Raw genomic sequence first — 24388 nt, 5'->3', positions numbered from 1 at the left:
AGACCCCCTGTTGGTGCCTAAACCTAAGACCCCCCTGTTGGTGCCTAAACCTAAGACCCCCCTGTTGGTGCCTAAACCTAAGACCCCCCTGTTGGTGCCTAAACCTAAGACCCCCCTGTTGGTGCCTAAACCTAAGACCCCCCAGTTGGTGCCTAAACCTAAGACCCCCCTGTTGGTGCCTAAACCTAAGACCCCCCTGTTGGTGCCTAAACCTAAGACCCCCCTGTTGGTGCCTAAACCTAAGACCCCCCAGTTGGTGCCTAAACCTAAGACCCCCCTGTTGGTGCCTAAACCTAAAACCCCCTATGGATAATAATGTTTTACAGACATTAATAAATAAAAAATGTAAAGAAAAAAAATGTAAATTATTTTTTTGGGTGGATAATAATGTGTTAGAAATGTTTTAGAAATAGTGATTTATTATCTTCATAAACGTTATTCGTCACGGGCTCATTTTGTAAACTTAAATCATCACAAACATAGTTATAAATCCTTAAAAATCTCCGGGCGCCGTTATAAATCCTTAAAAATCTCCGGCGCCTTATTTTCCCCGTTCAGCGCCCATTAAACGATATTTATAATGGAAGTGAATGGGGCGCCCTTTTTGTCCACTTGTCTCATGCGCCCAAATCTACTGCTTCCGCTCCTCTCCCCCCCCCCCCCCCCCCCCCCCCACTCGCAGGGGCTCTAATGCCGTAGAGATCCAGTGCAGAGCGGGGCAGCATCAAAGTGAGGGATGAGTGAGAAACTGAGAATTAGAGATGGCCCGAACCTCTGATTTTACCGGGTTCGCGATCCTTCGCCTAACGTTCGATTCGGGCAAACTTTCGCGAACCGCAATAGACTTCAATGGGGAGGCGAACTTGGAAAACTATAAACATTTATGCTGGCCACAAAAGTGATGGAAAAGATGTTTCAAGGGGTCTAACACCTGGACGGGGGCATGGCGGAGTGGGATACATGCCAAAAGTCCCGGGGAAAAATCTGGATTTGATGCAAAGCAGCGTTTTAACCACTTAAGGACCACGTGATTTTCTTCTGATCGGTGCTGCGTGGACTCTCCAGCCCGCAGCACCGATCAGGAAATAGCCAGGGCGATCAGACTTCCCCCCTTTTTTCCCCACTAGGGGGATGTCCTGCTGGGGGGGGGTCTAATCGCCGCCGGCTGCCCGCACTTTCCGGGGGGGGGGCTCTTCAAAGCCCCCCTCCGCAGCGCTTTCCGCCCTCCCCGGCTTTCCCTCCCTCTCCCTTACCCTGTGAGCGGCGCAGGACGGAGTTCCGTTCTGCGCCGGATAGGATAGGCTTCTGCCTATCAGATGCCGGCGATCCCCGGCCAATCAGAGGCCGGGGATCGCCGATCTACGTCACGGCGCTGCTGCGCAGCAGCGCCGTGTGATGTAAACAGCGGGGATTTCTTCCCCGGATGTTTACATTATGCGTGCGAGCCGCGATCGGCGGCTCGCACACTGTTCACGGAGACGGTCTCCGTGAACTAGCATGGAAAGGCCGCTCGATCGAGCGGCCGTTTCCATGCTATACCACTAACGACCCGCCGACGCCTATGGGCGTTAGGCGGTCGTTAAGTGGTTAAGGGCAGAAATCACATTGAATGCTAAATTGCAGGACTAAAGTGCTTTAAAACATCTTGCATGTGTATACATCAATCAGGGAATGTAATTAGAGTACTGCTTCACACTGACAGACCAAACTCACTGTGTAACGCACCGCAAACAGCTGTTTGTGTAGTGACGGCCGTACTGGACTACTGCGCAACATGGCGAGATTGCTCTTCCTCACTCAGTGATGTCATGTAATGTCTGACTGCCTTATCAACTTTCAATGGTTCTTTCTCTAGCATTGTTAAAGCTTACATCTATTTTTTTAAATTTCTTTTTCTGCTTGCAGTTCAGTACCTACAACGAGAATCTATGGAGGGCAAGTGGCATCCATTCAACTGTGCGATAAACTTTCTTTGGTACTTTCTCAGTACCATGGTGTCCACGACGGGTAACAGGCCAGGAATGAGGGTTTGATTCCGGTACGAAGTGGGAGCCTAAGAAACGGCTACCACCACAAGGAAGGCAGCAGGCACGCTGTGGGCAAGGGAGCAGGAATGGCTACCACCACACATCCAAGGAAAGCAGCAGGCACGGCACATGACGCAAGTCCCGACTGTGAGAGGACCAGAAATAACAGTACAAGAGGACTTTTTTGAGACCCTGCTGTATAGGATGAGCTGCAGAGATCTACAGCTCAGGTGGGGGAATCTGTCCATGGGACAACTATTAGTCGTGCACTGCACAAAGTTGGCCTTTATGGAAGAGTGGCAAGAAGAAAGCCATTGTTAACAGAAAAGCATAAGAAGTCCCGTTTGCAGTTTGCCACAAGCCATGTGGGGACACAGCAAACATGTGGAAGAAGGTGCTCTGGTCAGATGAGACCAGAGCTGCAGCGAGACCCTCAAGGGACGGAGGACGGCGTGGGAAGCCTCATTGGGACCCCGAGGTGAGTACTCCCCAGTGGAACTTTTTGATGTTACAGGTTTTCTTTAAACGCATTGTAAAGCATATATGCCAGCTTGTTCTGCATGTGCTGCATCCTTTCTGCCTTCAGGTGAGTTTGTAACATGTCCCCCACTTTCTGCCTATACCGAGGGTCTAGTAGCGTGGCCACCCAGTATAGCTCATTCCCCTTCAGTTTTTTTTATACGGGGGTCCCTCAACAGGCTGGACAGCATGAAAGATGACATCTGCACAAAGTTGGATCCAGACGTGCTATCCATCTCCTCTTGCTCTTCCTCAGTGACGTCAGGTAAGTCCTCCTCCCCCCAGACACAAACAATACCACGGGAACGTCGAGCAGCACCAGCCCCCTGCGACGCCTGCTGCGGTTGTTCTTCTGAAAATTGCTCCCACAACTGTTCCTCTCATAACTGTTCTTCACGCTCCTCCACAGCTTGATCCACCACTCTACTCACGGCACGCTCCAGGAAGTAAACGTACAGGATCAAGTCGCTGATGAGGCCTTCACTGCGACTCACCAGGTTGGTCACCTACTCAAACGGCCACATAAGCCTGCATGCATTTCGCATCAGTGTCCAGTTAGGCCAGAACATCCCCATCTCCCCCGATTGTGCCCTTTTACTGTAATTGTACAGGTACTGGGTAACGGCTTTCTCCTGTTCTAGCAGGCAAGAGAACATGACCAGGGTCGAATTCCAGCGAGTCCGGCTATCACATATGAAGCGTCTCACCAGCAAGTTGTTTTTCCGCTGAATGTCCGCAAAGCGCGCCATGGCCGTGTAAGACCGCCTGAAATGCCCACACAACTTCCTGGCCTGCTTCAGGATGTCCTTTAAGCCTGGGTACTTTGACACAAATCTTTGAATGACTAGATTCAGCACATGTGCCATGCAGGGTACATGTGTCAGCTTTCCCAAATTCAAAGCAGAAATGAGGTTGCTGCCGTTGTCACACACCACGTTGCCTATCTCCAGCTGGTGCGGGGTCAGCCACTGATCCACCTGTTTGTTAAGAGCAGCCAGAAGAGCTGGTCCAGTGTGACTCCACTTTAAGGCAAGACATGTCTAAGATGGCGTGACACCATCGTACCTGGCATGCAGCATAGGCCCTGGGTAGATGGGGCTGTGTAGCTGGAGAGGAGATTGCAGCACCAGTAGAAGTGAACTGCCATTCAGCCGAGGAGGAGGACGATAGCGAAGAGGATGTAGGAGAAGGAGAGGAGGTGGCAGGAGGCCTGCCTGCAAGCCATGGAGGTGTCACAATTTGGTCCGCTGCACAGCCAGCCACGTACTCTCTGCTTGTCAAGTTGACCCAATGGGCTGTGTAAGTTATGTACCTGCCCTGACCATGCTTGGCAGACCACCACGTGGTCAGATGGACCCTTGACCCAACGCTATTCGTCAGAGATGACACCACTTGCCTCTCAACTTCATGGTACAGTTTGGGTATCGCCTTCTTAGAGAAATAATTGCGGCCTGGTGTCTTCCACTGCAGTGTCCTATCGCCACAAATTTACGGAAGGCCTCAGAGTCCACCAGCTGGTATGGTAACAGCTGGCGAGCTAACAGTTCCGCCAAGCCAGCTGTCAGGTGCCGGGCAAGGGGGTGACTGGCAGAAATTGGCTTCTTCCACTCAAAGATTTCGTTCACGGACACCTGACTGCTGCTGTGGGCAGAGGAGCAGGAACCGCTCAAGGGCAGAGGCAGAGTGGAGGAGGGTGGCTGTGAAGGTGGAAGGGAGAAAGCGGCTGAAGATGCTGCACTTGAAGGAGGAAGAGGAGAAGGAGGGTGGCTTTGCTTCTGTGTGCTGCTTTTGCTCAGGTGCTCTTCCCATTGCAGTTTGTGCCTTTTCTGCAGGTGCCTTCATAAGGCACTTGTCCCTATGTGGGTGTTGGCCTTTCCACGGCTCAATTTTTGAAGGCAGAGAGAACAGATTGCATTACTCTGATCTAGGGACGACACACTAAAAAATTTCCAAACCGCTGAGCCCCCCTAGGGTGATGGCACTATGGTGGCATCAGCAGCTGATGATGAAGGGCATGTTGGCTGGCGCCAGACACTGCCACCAGCTGTTTCTGACGATGAGCTCCCCCTGCTTCTTTCAGCAACTTGCCTCCTCCTACTCCTCTCTGGCTCCCCCTCTGAACTGTCCCCTTGGTCATCTTGTCTCTTAGGATCCCACGTGGTATCCATATCATCGTCATCATCATAATCATCCTGCCCAGCTTCGCTTGCCTCAGACACCTCCAAAACTGCACCAACAGCAGGTACTTCATCAGCCTCATCCTCACACGTTACGTCCATAGTGTCGCCGCCTAACTCAGACATATGAGGTGGTGTAACTTGCTTAGCGCCTTCATCTTGTTTAACAATAATGGCTGTGAATCAGTGAATTCCCCACCAAATAACTCCTGCGAAGTGTCAAATGCAGTGGATGTGGTGCTTGTAGTAGCGCTGGTGGCTGCGGAAGATGAGGTGTTCTGTGTTAAATAGTCAACCACGTCTTGACAATCTTGGGAGTTGATGGGACGTGCCTTCTTCTGAGCACTGTACTTTGGGCCATGGCCGCACGAACTCACATCAACACGACCTCGCACAAACCTGCTGGGTGGCCTTCCTCTGGGTCTGCCTCTTCCTCTACCTGTTTTGTCCATATCGGGGGGGATGAAGTGAAAGGTATGCACTGACTTGACTAATAATGTGCAGTCACACAGGTGCAGTTAACAGGTATGCACGGTGTGGTATATCACACTGCGTGCGCTCAGCTCACGTAGGTAGGTGGGTGCACTGAAGTGGACAAGAGGTAGGTATATGCAGTAATGGGTATTACAATATGCACCTGTCACACACAGACAGGTAGAGGCCAGGCACAGTGACAGTGCGTGCGCTCAACTCATGTAGGTAGGTGGGTGCACTGAAGTGAACAACAGGTAGGTATATGCAGTAATGGGTATTACAATGTGCACCTGTCACACACAGACAGGTAGCGGCCAGGCACAGTGACACTGCATGCGCTCAACTCGCGTAGGTAGGTGGGTGCACTGAAGTGAACAACAGGTAGGTATATGCAGTAATGGGTATTACAATGTGCACCTGTCAATCACACACAGCCAGGTAGCGGACAGGCACAGTGACACTGCATGCGCTCAACTCACATAGGTAGGTGGATGCACTGAAGTGAACAACAGGTAGGTATATGCAATAATGGGTAGTACAATGTGCACCTATCACACACAGACAGGTAGCGGACAGGCACAGTGACACTGCGTGTGCTCAGCTCATGTAGGTAGGTGGGTGCACTGTGAACAACAGGTAGGTATATGCAGTACTGGGTAGTACAATGCGCAGCTGCCTGTCACACACACACAGGTAGTCACTGAATGTGCTGGGCCTGGCTGGCAGAAGCACACACACAGTATGAATTAGCAAGGCTGTCTATGCAACACGAGTGAGTAAGATGGCCGGCGCTGCCTTCCTTTTATAAGGGGGGGGGGAGTGGCTCCAGGAGGGAGTGTAGCCTGATTGGCTACAATGTGCCTGCTGATTGTGATGTAGAGGGTCAAAGTTGACCCTAATGGTGCACTATGGGGGCGAATTGAACTTCCGGTAAAGTTTGCGGTTCTCCACGATCGCGAACCCCGGAAGTTCGCCGGGAACCGTTCGCCGGTGAACCGTTCAGGCCATCTCTACTGAGAATGAGATGCATTGTCTGAGTCAGCAGAGCGGGTGGCATCGCTGTCATGCGTGACCATGTTTTTAGGGGCCGGAAGCAGAGCGGGAGGGAGGCACGTGGGGAGGACGAGCGGGCCCCCCAGGGGCCCCAGGTCCGGTCGCACAGGGTGACTGCTGCGACCGTGTTCCTTACGCCCCTACCCACGGTGGTATACAGGCCTCCTATATTCTTGTGGCCACCATCACCCACAGGAATAAAAGTGGCTTACCAAAAATGGCTCCAAAACAACCCACATTATAAGGTTGTATATATTGCTTTCAATGATGGAAGGCACGGACACAGGGACACCAGTGATCCATGTTATAAACTGTTCTTATCACCTTGCTTCGACACCATCGTCTCACAGACTGTGAGATCACTTGACTCTCCACACAGCAAACAGGATATAGACTTTCTCAGGCTTCTTAAAATGTTTACGTTATTTATTCAGGAAACAGGACTACAGATAGATACATTCATCTCCTGGCAAAGCAGACTTCCATGTTGCGTTACAGCTGCTTGAGTACCTTCCTTCTGAAAGTACCCAGGTCTTCTTGTATCTACTCTATGTTACATCTAGACTACCTATGTACAGCATACATTATATCAGATTACAGAAAGGACGAACATACTTAGAGAAATAATTGGGTTCCAGTCAGTATTGCTAGCTAGTGAGGAAGGAAGAAGCAGAAGTGAGTTCTCCATTGCTTGCTCCAGCTTTAATACCGACTAGGAAAGAGTTAAATATGACATCATCTTCGCCACCCCCTATATCAGTCTATTGGTGGACCCACTCGTGGTGTCATCATACTCGCCTACTCGATTAATAATCAATGAGGCACTTGACCCAGATGCGGGAATGTGAATGTTTAGTAAATATGGCCAATGTTTACTGTTCCTGTCCTGTAAGTGGAGGTCAGAGTAAACCGATGGCCTTCTCTTAGGAACATGTTCTCAGTATCTGCGTGTATCTTCTGCTACACGCAGACCCTGAGATGCCTCTGTCTATTTTAAAGGCATACACTGCGGACAAGCCTTTTACATAAAACTCAGGCCAAGTAACTGAGGCCTACTTAAATTATAACAATCCCCCCTAAAACGGCTTGACCCGCAGATCCCAGCGTCTGAACCTCCCAGTACCTGGTTTCTTTCTTGTATGTTTCACTTTTCGATGTTCGTGCTCACACAACTTCTCTGCTCTAGGCGGTTACCCCTGGAAGAGAGAGAGCAAGACCTCTTGGTCTTCCTGTAACCAGGCTCTCTGGGGAAGCCCTACTTCTAAGTCCCTCAACACCACATGCTCAGCATTTGCGACACTTGCGTATCACTCACAAACTTGCATGACCACAGAAAAGTGAAACTCGTTTGGTTGTTACAAAACGGAGCAGTGCCAGGTGCCTTCTAAAAGAGCGCCTTTATACAATCAGCTCCTAGGTACTACTAAACCTATACCCGTAACCCTGTATATCCCTTAATTTAAACTATTGGTTCCGGAGATTGTTTATGAGGCACCAATCTCTGGACCAGGTTAATTTATTTTACGTAATTTTAACCCGCAACCTCACCTGGATAACGATGCCTAAAGTTGTCATCCCCATCCAGACGACCAGTGGGTGTAGAAAGAACTTTGGAACGGCAGATGCCCCGTCCGAGTGTCCCTGGAACATCACCGGAACCTTTGTCCACCAGGGCAGACTGGAACTCACCTGCTCATTTCTGTGTTCTACCTCGTTAAGATCACCTGTATCATGGTGAAATCTTACCTCTAACTTAGTGTACTGTTTGTTTAACCTTTGTAACAAAATGTGGTCGTCTTGGATCAAAACCTGTTCCCCTTTGTCCCATGTCGTGTTCTCTTTCAGGACGGGAACTACCCGTGAAACTTTGACCTGTAGAGTTCTCTTAACAATTTGAGAAACAACGTCATCAAACCTGGATGACAGGATCCATATGGGATCTCCACTCACACAATATGTTTCCCTTGGAAACTCCCCCTTATCGGAACAATTATGAGAATATACCTTGAATGTATCATTAGAACTTATGTTAAAAAACCAAACCTTTCCTTCCGCCACCGGAACTATCGGTTGGGCTTCAGGGTGGATCTTTTGAATGGTAGCCTCGCATTCTGCGTTATTGAGCCTGCAGGCTTCTTCACTAAATTTGGCTTGCCCCGGCCAACGCAGATACTTCTGCAGGAATTGCCCGCATGAGGACAACTCTACTTGCTTCACCTCCCCGTCTAGCACCAAAAAAGGTTGACCTCTCAGGTCCGGGTGTAAGACCCGGGTTGAGGTGGGAACTAAGGAAGTGGCGGTGCCTAAAGGAATGTTGCACCGTTTCCATTTGTTCACCCAAACATCTCGAAGCTGCCATGCAAAAGATCCTTCTCCAGAAAAATTAATATACCTCCCCTTGTCCAATCTCTCGCTGACAAAATATGTCCCCAGCTGTCCTGATTGGACCTCTTCCCCCCTTACATCCTGAGGCACAATATGTACCTGAGGTCGGGAAGACTGTACTCTCTGCAATCTTTCGATTAAGAGTACCTCTTCACTTACCCAACTCTCATGAGGATAAGCTGTTGCATATGGACTGTGTAATATCGTCCCCTGTTGTGACCCGTGTGGTGTGAATGGGGTTCCATGTGTGGGCTTTCCCTCCCCCGGGACCGCTCTCCCCACCCTCTTTGTCACCTGGAAATGTGGCTTGATCTCGATTTTTACTTCTTGTTTCGAGAACCTCCCACCCTTGGCTTTCCAGCCTTTACATGTGTATAGTTGTTTCAGAGGCACTCTCTGTTGGTAGCTCCAGAGTGTGATGTTGTCCCCTGCGTCTCTCTGGTAAGAGAATTGACGCCTCCTGCTTGTTTCTCTCCAATCTGGAACCATCTCACTCTGCATAACCAAGACAAGGTACCCCTGAATCACACACTCCACCTTTTGCATGTACCCATTATACTGCAATGTATCTTTTAACAAACCTTTGGATCGGTGCATTGATTCTGGGAGTGTGGCATTCAATAGCAGATTTACACTGCCATTAAATTCCCACTGCCCGCACACTTGACCCTTCAGACCTTTCACCCACATTGTGCCATGAAATTTGCTTTCTCCTGGCACAAGTGCTCTTTTCCTCCGTCCCTGCATGGTCCATCTGTGCCAAGCGGAGGGAGGTGTGAAAGGATCAGTACCTTTGTCACCCAACATTAACATGCTTGGGCCTTGCATTCTCATTAACCCCTTATTATACATGAGAATGTCCTCTCTTCGTTCTCCTAGGACGGAATGGCAACCTAGGATCACCATCAGCATGGTACACTTCATTATAAAAGCACCACCCTGGGAAAGAAAAACATTAGCACTTTGCATTATGCTTTGCTCCGACAGTTTTGTTAGTCTCTTTCCGATTTCAGGAATCTCGTGGTTTAGTCTCTTTCCAATTTCAGGAATCTCGTGTTTTAGTCTCTTTCCGATTTCAGGAATCTCGTGTTCCTCCAAGCTTAGATTGGCATCTGGAACCTTTCGCTTATCCGACTGACATCTCCATCTTTGCTGCCAGCACTGCAGCTGTCTCAATTCCATATTGCCAAACACCTGAAATCGAAATACAAACAAATCAATTCTTATTAATGATTTGGGATTCGCCCTGCGGCTTGTACTCTTTACACTTTAAATTGATCAATATATATCGTAATTGATCTCGTTGCTTTATGGTTCTCCTGAACTCTGTTTACTCTTATTGGTAGATTGGAGTTAAACTTCACCCCCCTACCTCAGTACTATCCTCAGTACTTACCTGTTTAAAATATGCTCCCGCGGACTTCACCTATGGAAGCTCGCTTCACCTTTGGAAGCTCTCACCCCATTGCAGCTCACTCCACATCCCCCCTTATCTGTCCATGCGCGGCCGTCGCATGCACAGATTACGGATGCCACACCTGATGCTGCTTTGCAGGTGAGCCTGCAATGCTCTTACTCATTATCGCATTTACTTATCTAGAACTTCATCGCGATACCAGCTCTGCTAGAAGTTCTGTGTGTTGTACCCTCTGACCAATGTTTGCCGTGCCACCACCTAAACTACCAAAAAAAACTGGCTGCCTCCCTGTCGGAAGGAGCACTTTGCACTTAAACTACACAGGGTGCAGGGCTAAGCATACCAGCGTCACATGCCTGTATGCAGATCCCTGAATGCCCACATGGAAGGTAGTCACATGGCAAACAGCGTACTGATACACTGTCACTCTGTAAACGGCAATTCTATCATCTGTATAATTGCCCCATGAACTGTTGTCAGTCCTTGTTCTTTGTGCTACAATTGATAGGAGCTGGAAAAAACATATTTGACCAATCAGTGGACGAAAAAAAAACGCACACAAAACTGCTCCAGCCCAGCATAGACCTCTCAGTCCAGCTCTGGCCCTATTCACGACAAAACCGGAAAAAAACGTTACCGCTCTGCAGAAGCGGCGACGGAAACCCGAATTGGTCAACTCCCTTTTTTCCAACTCCGGCACCCCCTTTGATGCGCTGTCCCCCTTTCCTTCTATTGGGAACTCATGCTGCACCACCCATTAAGGTGCCTCACTTACAGGAATAATCCCATAAGCAACACAGTACAGACCCATTTCCGATCTGTACTGCTCCGTGTGTCCCTGCACCGAGCTGGGAAACACTTCCTATTCTGGCATTCCTGTCCATGGACCCAGGGAAAAACTCTGGGGAAATACTTTGAGAACCGAGACACACAGGAGAATGTCTCTGTATTTCTACCCCCCTCCCTTTCAGCTGCTCTGCCCGGAGCCGCGAGCACAGCCTGACGTGACGTGGATCCCCCAGCCCCTCCTCCCCCCTGCCATGACGTGTGGGGGCCATGACTCACGGGGGCGGGCTCTCTCCACTGCCGCCATTTTGAGTCCTGGACTGCCAGCCAAGATGGCTGCTCCCATAGCAGCCTCTCGTTCCTATAGACCTAGGAGAAAAAACAAAACTCACACAGAACATATATTTTTTTTTTTTTATCGTTACACACAGCATCTATCCACAGTGCACAAAAATCAGCCTCAGCATTCCTTCACGTCTCAGCTGTAATCCGAACTGCAATCAAACATACGGATCCCCAGAGACGTAGGAATCTTTCTCACTCTATCACAGACATAACTAAGAACCGCCCGAGCGAGCCATACGACTCCCAACCACTGTAACTGTTTTAACTGTTAACATCCCAGCTCGAACTTCAACACAATACAGACATTGAAAAAACATGTTAGCAGCAGCACCGACTGGAAATGCGAGAAACGTGCAGAACATCTCACAAACAGAAAGACACTCGCTTTCCTCCTCTCTCCCTCTATCCCCTCTCTCCCCAACTCATCTGCAGCTTATCTCAGCCATAACTCGGAACTATTACAGCGCTATTACTGAGACGAACAACAGACGAGCTGGCTGAACAACATAACAGATGCAGATATTTACAAGCATGTTAGCAATGTTAACGCGCGGAGGAAAGACAAACAAAAACCTCACCCATTATCTCAGCTGTCCCTCTGCGAACTTCCACAGCTACCCAGAGACAAGGGCTGTCCACCCAGCTTCCCGAGAAAAACGTACTTCTAAGTTTCACAACTGTTCTCTCCTGTCTACTCTGCTACCTCTGCCGCGGGGGACCCCCCCCCCCCCCTTATCTATCATCCTGCCCAGTCTCTGGACAGGGAGAGAAAAACAAAACATCTGCCACACAGAAAACTTGAATCCGAAGAAGAAAAAAAAACAAAGCACATAAACTCTGAAAACACATTCTGTATTTACATCGGAGCTGCCCCTCTCCTCACCCCTCTCTCCACGCACAGGAGAGATGGGAAGCCCGCAGCCTCCCCACTGCAATTAACACAGAATATACACATTAACACATTACCCTCCTCTCATACAATAAAGATAATGCAACACAACAACGTAAAACATACTTGCCTGAGCAGAAGACTTTGTAAGCCTGCGAATTCGACCAGCTTTTGGCAACTTTCCACGACACTGAGTGGATCTCTGGAACTACTGAGCGTCAGCTCTGTGTACCCACACTGGCTCAGCGGATCATCTCCAGCGGCAGCTGCCAGCCGGCCTCGGAGCTTCCAGACACCTGCGATCCGGTTTAGGCTAGGACTGATGTGCACTTCAGTCTAAGTTTAACATCCACGAGTGTCGCCGCTGGTTCTCTCGAATTGCAGCTGTGTGCTTGGCTCCCGCACACACCCACTTATCAGTATCAGCTTGATAAGCTTTACCGTCTGCGTCCGTCTATTCCGCTTGTTTTGCTGTGGAATATCTTGAAACCATTTTCCTTCGGCCCCGGCCCCGTCTGCATGTATCGTTAGGCAGGGAAGGATTTCAGGCACCACTGATATAAACTGTTCTTATCACCTTGCTTCGACACCATCGTCTCACAGACTGTGAGATCACTTGACTCTCCACACAGCAAACAGGATACAGACTTTCTCAGGCTTCTTAAAATGTTTACGTTATTTATTCAGGAAACAGGAATACAGATAGATACATTCATCTCCTGGCAAAGCAGACTTCCATGTTGCGTTACAGCTGCTTGAGTACCTTCCTTCTGAAAGTACCCAGGTCTTCTTGTATCTACTCTATGTTACATCTAGACTACCTATGTACAGCATACATTATATCAGATTACAGAAAGGACGAACATACTTAGAGAAATAATTGGGTTCCAGTCAGTATTGCTAGCTAGTGAGGAAGGAAGAAGCAGAAGTGAGTTCTCCATTGCTTGCTCCAGCTTTAATACCGACTAGGAAAGAGTTAAATATGACATCATCTTCGCCACCCCCTATATCAGTCTATTGGTGGACCCACTCGTGGTGTCATCATACCCGCCTACTCGATTAATAATCAATGAGGCACTTGACCCAGATGCGGGAATGTGAATGTTTAGTAAATATGGCCAATGTTTACTGTTCCTGTCCTGTAAGTGGAGGTCAGAGTAAACCGATGGCCTTCTCTTAGGAACATGTTCTCAGTATCTGCGTGTATCTTCTGCTACACGCAGACCCTGAGATGCCTCTGTCTATTTTAAAGGCATACACTGCGGACAAGCCTTTTACATAAAACTCAGGCCAAGTAACTGAGGCCTACTTAAATTATAACAATCCACATGACCTCCAGTCCCTCAATCCAAGCGGGTATAGTATCCAGAAGGATAACGTGAAAAACAACAAACAATTGGCAACTCTAGGTGTAAACTGTTTATTTAAAAACTATAAAAAAGATAAAAGAATAAGAACTTGCATACGGGACCCAAGACTATCGATTGGAAGCTTGCAAGGGCAGGGCTCTCTCACCCTTTTGTGTTTTGGATTTTGTTACACATTGATTCATGTTTATTCTGTCACTGTTATTACCGATTCTGTACTTTGTATTGATTCTGTATTTTGTACCAACTCTTTATTTTATATAACGGTGTATATCATTGTCTGTATTATTTTATACCCTATGTTTATTTCTTAATTTGTACAGCGCCACGTAATATGTTGGCGCTTTATAAATCAATAATAATAATAATAAAAACTTTGTGGACTCATCAGGAAGGAATTCTGCGCTAAAGGGGTGAAAATAAACTGATGAGATAAACAATTGTATATTTCCTCCTACTCCTAAAATTGACATTTTTAAGGTATCCCATGCTTTTATTTTATATTTAAACATCTACAAAGTAGAATTAATGTTTTGTTGCCTCTGCTCAGTGGCAGCCTTATAAGTGTCTTAGATTTAACCACTTTACCCCCGTCCGTATGAATTTCTCCGTCCCTTTGTCCATCCTTTCACCCCCAGGGACGGAGAAATCCGTACTTTCCGCGTTCCCGCCGCTGCCCGCGCTCCCGCTCGCTCTAGCGCGCACTCCCGCTCGTAAACACGCCGCCCGCCGCTCGCCCGGAGATCAATGAACGGGAAAATCCATTCCCGTTCATTGATCTAAGCCCCGCAATGATCCGCTGCTTTGTCGATAAGCAGCGCGATCATTGTGAAAAAAAACACGTACCCAGCCTCCTAGTACTTCCTCCAAGCGTCCGGCAGGACGCTTGGAGGTCGCATTAAACAAAAAGTTACTGTTGCCATCTTGTGGCCACATAGTAAAACTACACCCTAAAGCATTTTCACATACATATTCATTACTTATACACAAAAAATTTACTCATTACCTCCCACATTCCCCATTTTTTTTTTGTAATTAAAAAAAAATTAAAAAATTGCTCTGGTGCTCGAGGGGTAAAACCCCTCAGTGGTGAAGTGGTTAAAATACATGAACTATTGACCTTTTTTTTTATCTCCTTCTGCTCTCTGAAGTTGTATTCCGCCAGGAAAATGTTTATGGCTATAATTTGCTTATCCGTGAGGCTTACTATATTCACGACAAGGTACCAACTGGACAGAAGCTGTCACTTGCATGCCTAAAAATTAACTCTTTCAGGCAGCAAAAGAAAGCAAGTAAAACAGCCTGGCTATTTATATGTTTTGCACTGTACATTCACATGTTTATCTCATCATGTCACACGTTGCCTTGGGTACACTTTAAAAAGTGTCCATAGGTGTCTTGGATGAGGTGACAAGGCTTAAAGAGATTCAGAGATGAGTCTTCCTGCCTTTTTTTACTTACCCGGATGTGTCCCTGCAATCTCCCGCTTAGCCATCGTCAACTCCCGATACACGGCTCAGTCGGACTCAGTCTGACTCAGTGATGTCAGTCGGGGCCTTCTGCGCTTGCACAGAAAGTCCACGCTTGCACAGAAGGTCCGCGCTTGCACAGAAGGTCCGCGCATGCACAGAAGGTCCGCGCATGCACAGAAGGTCCGCGCATGCACAGAAGGTCTGCGCATGCACAGAAGGTCCGCGCATGCACAGAAGGTCCACGCATGCACAGAAGGTCCGCGCATGCACAGAAGGTCCGCTCATGCACAGAAGGTCCGCTCATGCACAGAAGGTCCGCGCATGCACAGAAGGTCCGCGCATGCACAGAAGGTCTGCTGCGCTTGCACAGAAAGTCCGCGCTTGCACAGAAGGTCCGCGCATGCACAGAAGGTCCGCGCATGCACAGAAGGTCCGCGCATGCACAGAAGGTCCGCGCATGCACAGAAGGTCCGCGCTTGCACAGAAGGTCCACGCTTGCACAGAAGGTCCGCACATACATAGAAGGTCCGCTACTGACGTCACTGAGCTGCTTACTGGGGCTCACCGCGGCTGAACGGGAGATCGTAGGAGGACAGCGAGGGACACAGCCATGCTTATGGGGCTGGAGGAAACCCCGGGTAAGTAAAAAAAAATGGACAACTGAAGGGAGAAGAATGTGGAGGCTGCCATATTTATTTCCTTTTAAACAATACCAGTTGCCTGGCAGCCTTGCTGATCTATTTGGCTGCAGTAGTGAACTTAATCACACCAGAAACAAGCATGCAGCTAACCTTGTCAGATCTGACAATAATGTCAGAAACACCTGATCTGATGCATGCTTGTTCAGGGGCTATGGTTGAAAGAATTAGAGGCAGAGGACCAGCACGGCAGCCAGGCAACTCATATTGCTTAAAATGAAATAAATATGTCACGTGACGTTACATGTCGGGAGCGAACGAGACTTCAAGTGATCGCGGTACTTTGCACGGGAGTCGTCAGGGATCTTAACGATCCGATCATACATGATGGTCTTTATTACGACGCTAATCAATATTCGCTTAGTTGTGCGCCTGTACCCACATCGGGATATCACGGAAAGAACCGCTCGGCACTCAAATCGCTCACCTCCAGGAAAATCGTTGGAAAAATCACAACGTGGGTACATAGCTTTACATGCCAAAATCGGTGCAATTTCTGAGCGGATGAACCCTTCCCAGCCTGGTGAGCTGAGTATATAAATGACAATGGAAAAACTGTTGCTCCTTTTTCTCTCTTTCAGACTTGGAGAAAAATTGAGAGAAAGTATTTGCATGAGAAAAGGCAGGCCTTCGTCCTGGATGGATTCAGGCATTTCGGCTGTAGCATTGGGAACCTCCCAGCCGGCGAACAGACCGAAGTCACCCTCAGCTATGTCCAGGAGCTGCCGGTGGGAGCAGACGGCGCTGTACGCTTTGTGCTGCCGGCCGTCCTCAACCCCAGATACCCCCCAGCAGGTACACTACGGACCTGAACTCAGAACTTTATCTCTGCTCTAAAAGATAAGCAACAGCATAATGACCTTTACAGAAAAAAAACATTTCTTTGTTACAGTTGATACAAATCCTGCAATAAATCTCCAGTGCATCTACTTCCTGCTTTCATTGAAGCAGACATAGGGTTAACATCCTGTGTTTACAAATTAGCTGCTCTGCCATGGCAGAGGAGATTCCTGAGCTGACACAGCTGAAGAGATCAAATTACAGTGGAGATTAGTCACAGATGAGGGGGAATTAGACGGGCTAAACTGTCAAAATACACACAGGGTACATTTCTCTCTGTTTTCCTTCTGTCCTCTTCAAGAGTTCAGGTCCACTTTAAAGGAGATGTCCGGGGCATTTTCAATAAAAACATCCCCCTAGTTTTATCAGTTACTAGCTGATGACCCGGCGTTGCCCAGGTATGTATTTGGCTGGTGTCGGCTCCACCCACTTTTTCTAACCCTAAAGGTGCCCATATATGGTACAATAAAAACGTCCAATTTTCCCGTTAATTCAACCAAAATGATTGAATCGATTGAAAGTTTAAAAGAATCTTTTTTTTCAATCAAGAATAACAAATCGATTATCCAGTTTTTTCAATAAAAATCCAATTGGACATGTTGGAAAAATCTTTATATTCGACTATCTGATTTCCCGGCGTTGCCCGGGTATGTATTTGGCTGGTGTCGGCTCCACCCACTTTTTCTAACCCTAACACACAATTACTCAATGACCAAGTTTGTGAGCTTTGTGGTCTTTGGCATCAATAATTTGCATTGAAATGAAAAAATCTGATGGGCTGTTTGTGGCTCCACCTCCTTTTCTGAATTTGAACCCCAGTCACCCAACGACCAACTGTAGCAGGTTTGAGGCCTGTGCCATTAACAGTGCAAGAATGGTAGCATTTAAATATTCCCTTGAAAAGCAATAGGTGAAGCTGTATTCACTTTTGTAGGTTCCACCCACTTTTCTGAATATTAATCCCATTCACTGAGTGTCCAACTGTGCAGAGTTTAAGAACCCTCCCATTAACAGTGTAAGAATGGCTGCAGTTTACATTTTCCCTGTGAAATTTGTATTTGTCTCCACCCACTGATGACCCGGCGTTGCCCGGGTATGTATTTGACTGGTGTTGGTTCTGCCCACTTTTTCTAACCCTACCACACAAACACTCAATGACCAAGTTTGTGAGCTTTGGGGTCTTTAGCATCAATAATTTGTATATTCCCATAGAAATTAAACAAATCAGATTGGCTGTTTGTGGCTGCGCCCCTCTCCAGCATTTGAACCCCAGTCACTCAATGACCAACTGTAGCAAGTTTGAGGCATCTGCTATTACCAGTGTAAAAATGGCAACAATTTAAATATTCCCCTTGAAAATCAACAGGTGAATTTTGATTGGTTATTATAGGCTCCACTCACTTCTCTGAATATTAATCTCAGTCACCCCGTGACCATCTGGGCAAAGTTTGGGAACCCTGCCATAAACAGTGTAAGAAGGACTGCAGTCTACATTTTCCCAGTGAAATGTGTTTTTAGCTCCGCCCACTTTTTGTAACCTTGACACACAGTCACTACTCTGACCAAGTTTGTGAGCTTTTGGGTTCCTGGCATCAAAATTGTGTGAATGGAAGCAGTTTATCCAGAAAAGCAAATCTGATTGGCTGTTTGTGGCTCCGCCCCTTTAGTGAATATGAACCCCAGTCACTTGATGACCGACTGTAGCAGGTTTGAGGCCTCTGCCATTAACAGTGTAAGATTGACAGCAGTTTCAATATTCCCCTTGAAAATCAATAGGTGAATTTTGATTGGCTCTTGTAGGCTTCACCTACTTTTCCGAATATTAATCCTAGTCCCCCAGTGACCAACTGTGTCAAGTTTGAGAACCCTGCCATTAACAGTGTAAGAATAGCTGCAATTTATACTTTCCCATGTAAAAATTTTGTTGTTTTTGGCTCTGCCCACTATTTATAATCTTGACATACAGTCACTCAATGACCAAGTTTATGAGCTGTGGGGTCTTTGGCATCAATTAGTTGCATTTTACCATTGAAATTAAACAAATCTGATTGGCTGTTTTTGGCCCGCTCCCTTTTCAGAATTTAAACCCCAGTCTCCCAGTGACTGACTGTACCAGAATTGAGGCCTCTGCCATTAAGAGTGTATGAATGGCAGCAATATAAATATTCACCTTGAAAATCAAAAGGTGAATTTTGATTGGCTGCTGTAGGCTCCACCAACTTTCCTGAATATTAGTCCCAGTCACCCAGTGGCCAACTTTGTCAAGTTTGAGAACCCTGCCAATAACAGAATGGCTGAAATCAATCTAAAAAATCTGATTGGCTGTTTGTGGCTCCACCCCCTTTTGTGAATTTGGACCCCAGTCACCCAATAGCTTACTGTATCAGGTTTGAGGCCTCTGCCATTAACAGTGTAAGAATGGTAGCAATGTAAATATTCCCCTTGAAAATCAATAGGTGAATTTTGATTGGCTGTTTTAGGCTCCACCTACATTTCTGAATATTAATCCCAGTCACCTAGTGGCCAATTGTGTCAAGTTTGGGAACCCTGCCATGTAAAAAATTAAGTTGGTGGCGCCACCCACTTTTTCTAACCTTGACATACAGTCACTCAATTATCAAGTTTATCAGCTTTGGGGTCCTTGGTATCAATTCCTATTGAAAAATAAACAAATCTGATTGGCTGTTTGTGGCTCCGCCCCCTTACTGAATTTGAACTCTAGTGACCAACTGTACCAGGTTTGAGGCATCTGCTATTAACAGTATAAGAATGGTAGCAGCTTAAATATTCCTTTTGATAATCGAAAGGTGAATTTTTATTGGCTGTTGTAGGCCCCACCTAACTTCCAAAATCTTAATCTCATTCACCCAGTGACCAACTGTGCAAAGTTTGAGAACCCTGCCATTAACAGTGTAAGAATGGCTGCAGTTTATATTTTCCCAGTAAATGTTGGTTTTGGCTCCGCCCACTTTTTGTAACCTGGACACACAGTCACTCAATGACCAAGTTTGTGAGCTTTTAGGTTCCTGGCATCAAAAATGTGTGAATAGAAGCAGTTTATCCACCAAGGAAATCTGATTGGCTGTTTGTGACCCCACCCCTTTAGTGAATTTGGACCCCAGTCTCCCAAAGACCGACTGTAGCAAGTTTGAAGCCACTACCATTAACAGTGTAAGAATGGCAGCAATTTAAATATTCTCCTTGAAAATAATTTGTTTGGCTGTTGTAGGCTCCACCCACTTTTTGTAACCTGGACACGCAGTCACTCAATGACCAAGTTTGTGAGCTTTTAGGTTCCCAGCATCAAAAATGTGTGAATAGAAGCAGTTTATCCATCAAGGAAATCTGATTGGCTGTTTGTGACCCCGCCCCTTTAGTGAATTTGGACCCCAGTCACCCAAAGACAGACAGTAGCAAGTTTGAAGCCTCTGCCATTAACAGTGTAAGAATGGCAGCAATTTAAATATTCCCCTTGAAAATAAATAGGTGAATTTTGATTGGCTGTTGTAGGCTCCACCCACTTTCCTGAATATTAATCCCAGTCACCCAGTGACCAAGTGTGCCAAGTTTGAAAACCCTGCGAGTGTAAGAATGGCTGCAGTTTAGATTTTCCCATTTAAAATTAATGGCTGAAATTTGATTGGCTGTTTTATGCTCCGCCCACGTTTCCTGGATTTGTAACCTCGGTCACCAAGTGACCACCTGTGCCAAGTGTGGGGACTCTGGCTTGATTACTGTGAGAATGGCAGCCTTTTCCATTCTTTCCATTGACATGAATGGGTGAAATCTGATTTGCTGTTTGTAGCTCCGCCCAGGTGTGCAGGGGGGACGTGAGACCCCCAGAACATATCATCCCAGGTAGTAAGGGATCTGCATACCAAGTTTCGTTCAAATCGGTCAAGCCGTTTTTGCGTGATCGTGGCACATACACACATACACACACACATACACACACCCGATTTTATATATATAGAAGTAACAGAATAATCGAACAAAATTTGTAATCGAAAAAAATGAAAAAATTGTACCATGTATTGGCACCATAACACACAAACACTCAATGACCAAGTTTGTGAGCTTTTGGGTCCTTGGCATCAATAAAAACAAATCTGATTGGCTGTTTGTGGCTCCGCCTATTTTATGAATTTGAACCCCAAAGACAATCTGTACCACTCATCACCAGCTCTCTGGTGGTTATGTCCTTCTGCCTGCGCTCCCCTTCTACTTGCTAGTCAGCACCCAGGGTGGTCGCCCTGTCCGCACTGTCCAAGAAACAGCGCTGCTGCCAGATGCCACCATGAACCCCCCAGGGAGTTGTCGCCCCCACCTCCTCCTGGGGCACCGGAAGTGGGGGGGAGAGCCCCTTGTCCATGGATTGGACAAGGGCTCCGGGAGGGAGGGGAAGGCTTGGACCATGCTGTCTGGTATAGCTCAGGGTGCGAAGCCCCAGTCAGCCGGGGGTCCGCATTCTGTCTATCTCGGCCAAAATAGGAAAAGATAATTTTTTTCCCACTGTTCTTTTTAACATATCCTGCAAATGTGGTCTTTCTAGCATGTAAGGGGGATTTGCTATTAACTGCTAAAGTCGGCGAGTTTTGCTTCATTAACTGTCATTTACCGCATTTAAATGTATCTTTTTCCTGTAAAACTTTAAAATTTAAAATCGATTTTCTCAAAAACTATAAGGTCTTTTTGAATTGTTTTTTTTGTCTTGTTCCCACTATTATTCTTAAAGAAAATCTGTAATGAAAAAAACTCCCCTGGGGGTACTCACCATGTGTGGGGGAAGCCTCCAGATCCTATTGAGGCTTCCCTCGTCCTCCTCAGTGCCACGACGGCGGCGAAAATCTTCCCGGAGCGGCGGGGATGTAAATATTTACCTCTCGGGCTCCAGCGCAGGCGCAGTATCCGCTCTTCCCACAGAGATAGGCGAAAATAGCCGATCTTCGTCGGGCCACTCTACTGCGCAGGCGCATGTCTCCTGTGCAGTAGAGCGGACCCGACGGAGGTTGGCTATTTTCACCTATCTCCGTCAGAAGAGCAGCAACAGCGCCCCCGCTGGAGCCTGGAAAGGTAAATATTGAACAGGCTGTCGGATTTGTCGCCTGTGCGTTCCGGGGGCTGCAGCGAGACCGCCGTGGGACACAGGAGGACGGGGGAAGCCTCGATAGGGTCCAGAGGCTTCCCCCTACTGAGGTGACTACACCCCAGGGGAACTTTTTTTCAGTACAGGTTTTCTTTAACATATCTGGCAAATTTGTTGTTTATACCATGTAAGGGGGCTTTGCTGTTAACCGCTAAAGTCGTCAGGTTTTGGTGGTTAAATCACGGTTGTGATCACAGTTAAATCCATGATCACGACCCGGATTTGGACCACGATCACGAGTGCATTCGGAACTGAATCCGTGATTGAGAGGCGATTACGGATTCGGATCACGATGTCGGATAGTGGAAAAATGCTCGTGAATCATGGCTATGCACGAGGTCGTGATGAGCACCACTGGTCACGGCTGGGATACGAGCCTAGGATTGGAGCACCTCAAGGCAAGAGTGCTTACCACTATCCCACAATATTAGGCACATACGGCTGCTGGCCAAATGGGCACCACCATAGACTTTCATTGAAAATATTGGCCAACCAGTGCCAAAAGGAAAAAACGGGTGCCAGGCAAGGCTCGATAATCTTTAGTTTTCCAGTTTTTTTCTCTCTGCTTTTAAAAGGGGAAATATGAGCTCCAGGCAGCACCCGGTAATTATAGTGTTTTGCTGTTTTATTTTATTTTTTTTTGTGTACGGGGGATGGCTAGCTTTAGGTGTCAGGAAGGGTGTTTGCGAGGGCGAGGCAGTTAGGGTTAGGCGTAGGAAGGGAGTTTGTGCAGGGGGGTTAGGTTAGTCACCACCAAATGGGGGAGGGGGGGGTCAGCGGCTTAGGGTTAGGCATCTGTAGTAACGCTAGGTCCCTGGTTCGAATCCCAGCCAGGTCAACATCTGCAAGGAGTGTGTATGTTCTCCCCGTGTCTGTGGGGGTTTCCTCCGAGCACTCCGGTTTCCTCCCACATTCCAAAAAACATACAGATAAGTTAATTTTCTTCCCTCTAAATTAGCCCTAGACTACGATATATACACTACATGATATATACATCCACATAAGACTATGGTAGGGATTAGATTGAGGGACATGAGGGACAGTTAAAGAGGAACTCCAGTGAAAATAATGTAGTAAAAAAAGTGCTTCATTTTTTACCATAATTATGTATAAATGATTTAGTCAGTGTTTGCTCATTGTAAAATCTTTCCTCTCCCCGATTTACATTCTGACATGTATTACATGGTGACATTGTTACTGTGGGCAGGTTATGTAGCTGCTGCTAGCTGCTTTGGCTGTTAGAGACAGCTGTAAACAGCTAATTCCTGTCTGTGAACATTGTTACATTGTGGCAGTTTGCACAGAGTACCGCGGTACTCAGAGCTTCTTGTGGGAGGGGTTTCACCACAATATCAGTCATACAGCGCCCCCTGATGGTCTGTTTGTGAATAGCATTCTATTTCTCATGTAAAAGGGGGTATCAGCTACTGATTGGGATAAAGTTCAATTCTAGATTGGAGTTTCTCTTTAAGTGACAAGACAATATACTCTGTACAGTGCTTCGTAATATGTCGGTGCTATATAAATACTAAATAATAATAATAATAGTGGAGGGTTTTGTGTGAGATTAGGCTTAGGTTTAGCTATAGTAAAATATCAGTAACAATTACCGTTATTTTACTAACGAATATGAACACTTTAAATAGTAGAGTATTGTTAAATTTACCAATATTCTACTATCCTGCACCCGATTTTCCATGGCGCCCGTCTTTCACGTACGCCTACCCCACCTTTTTTACATTTGTCTTCTCTCTCTGTTTCAGATCATGAGTTAGATGTGCCAGTCACACCCCCACTGCTGTCACCAGACGTCCCGTACATGCTGAGCGCTCACTTCCAGTCTGCCTACGGCATCGCCAGAATCGAGTCCAACTGTGACATCACCCCCATGGAGTACACGGATAGCAACAAGACCGGCGCCAAGGTGAGCGGGTACAAAAATGATCACTTCCTCCAATGACAGGCCAACCAGCTCAGCAGTCACGATGAACATCCCTGAGTCCATTATCACCAAAATTGTATACAATTTTTTAAATACATACATACATACAGTATGTCACAAAAGTGAGTACACTTCCCTTTGATTATATCTTTTCATGGGACAGCATTGAAGGTGTGACACTTTGATACAAGTAGTCAGGGTACAGCTTGTATAAAGATGGCCACTAACAATACAATTCACATTCAGTCATTCACATGATTGATCACAAACAATCGTTCAGGACCATTAGCGGAGGAAGATCTCCTAACCACCCAATTTTCATCCGTCAGGCTGACTGGTTTAGACATTTTCCCTCCCTGGGGTCATGTACCTCGCTAGTGTCATCTCAGGATGAATGGGGAGCAGGGCCCACATGCAAATGGTTTTTTCACCTGAGTTATCTCCTAGGACATCATTTTCATTTTCTCTTTAAACTAAATTTTCAGCATTTTACAGTTGGAAAAGTACCCAAAAAGTTGGTGAAATGTAGAGATGTGGCGAACATCTCTAAATCCCTGGGGCTTTAACTACTTCCGGGTCGCACTGACCCGGAGTAGTACGCCTGCGCTGCCCGGTGGAGCGCTTCCTAGATCGCGGTCCTGTTGCCGGGCACTTTCTGCGCGTGTGCGTGACGTCATGAACGAGTACTACTCCGGGTCAGTGCGTAGTTAAAGCCCCAGAGATGTTCGCCACATCTCTAGTGAAAAGGTACTATCCATTTTATTTTGAATATTTTCTTGCTTGTTGGTGGCTTAAAATGCGTTTTATGACAAATTGTTAAAATATCACCTAGGAAAAAACTCAGGAGAAAT

At 47.0% G+C, this 24388-nt stretch overlaps 1 protein-coding gene across 1 annotated transcript in view; it reads left to right on the top strand.

Annotated features, from left to right (window-relative positions):
• The window catches only part of LOC137560938 (von Willebrand factor A domain-containing protein 5A-like), a 178610-nt gene that overhangs the window by 16938 nt on the left and 137284 nt on the right, over positions 1 to 24388 (top strand). Inside the window, exons 5-6 of the mRNA XM_068272130.1 lie at positions 16191 to 16404; positions 23359 to 23519. Of these exons, the coding sequence (XP_068128231.1) occupies positions 16191 to 16404; positions 23359 to 23519 (375 nt within the window). The remainder of the gene's footprint in view (positions 1 to 16190; positions 16405 to 23358; positions 23520 to 24388) is intronic.

This window comes from Hyperolius riggenbachi, chromosome 1 (genome assembly GCF_040937935.1).
Source record: "Hyperolius riggenbachi isolate aHypRig1 chromosome 1, aHypRig1.pri, whole genome shotgun sequence".
NCBI lineage: Eukaryota > Metazoa > Chordata > Amphibia > Anura > Hyperoliidae > Hyperolius > Hyperolius riggenbachi.
The sequence above is the reverse complement of the archived record's forward strand: the minus strand, read 5'-3'. Positions and strand labels throughout refer to the sequence as shown.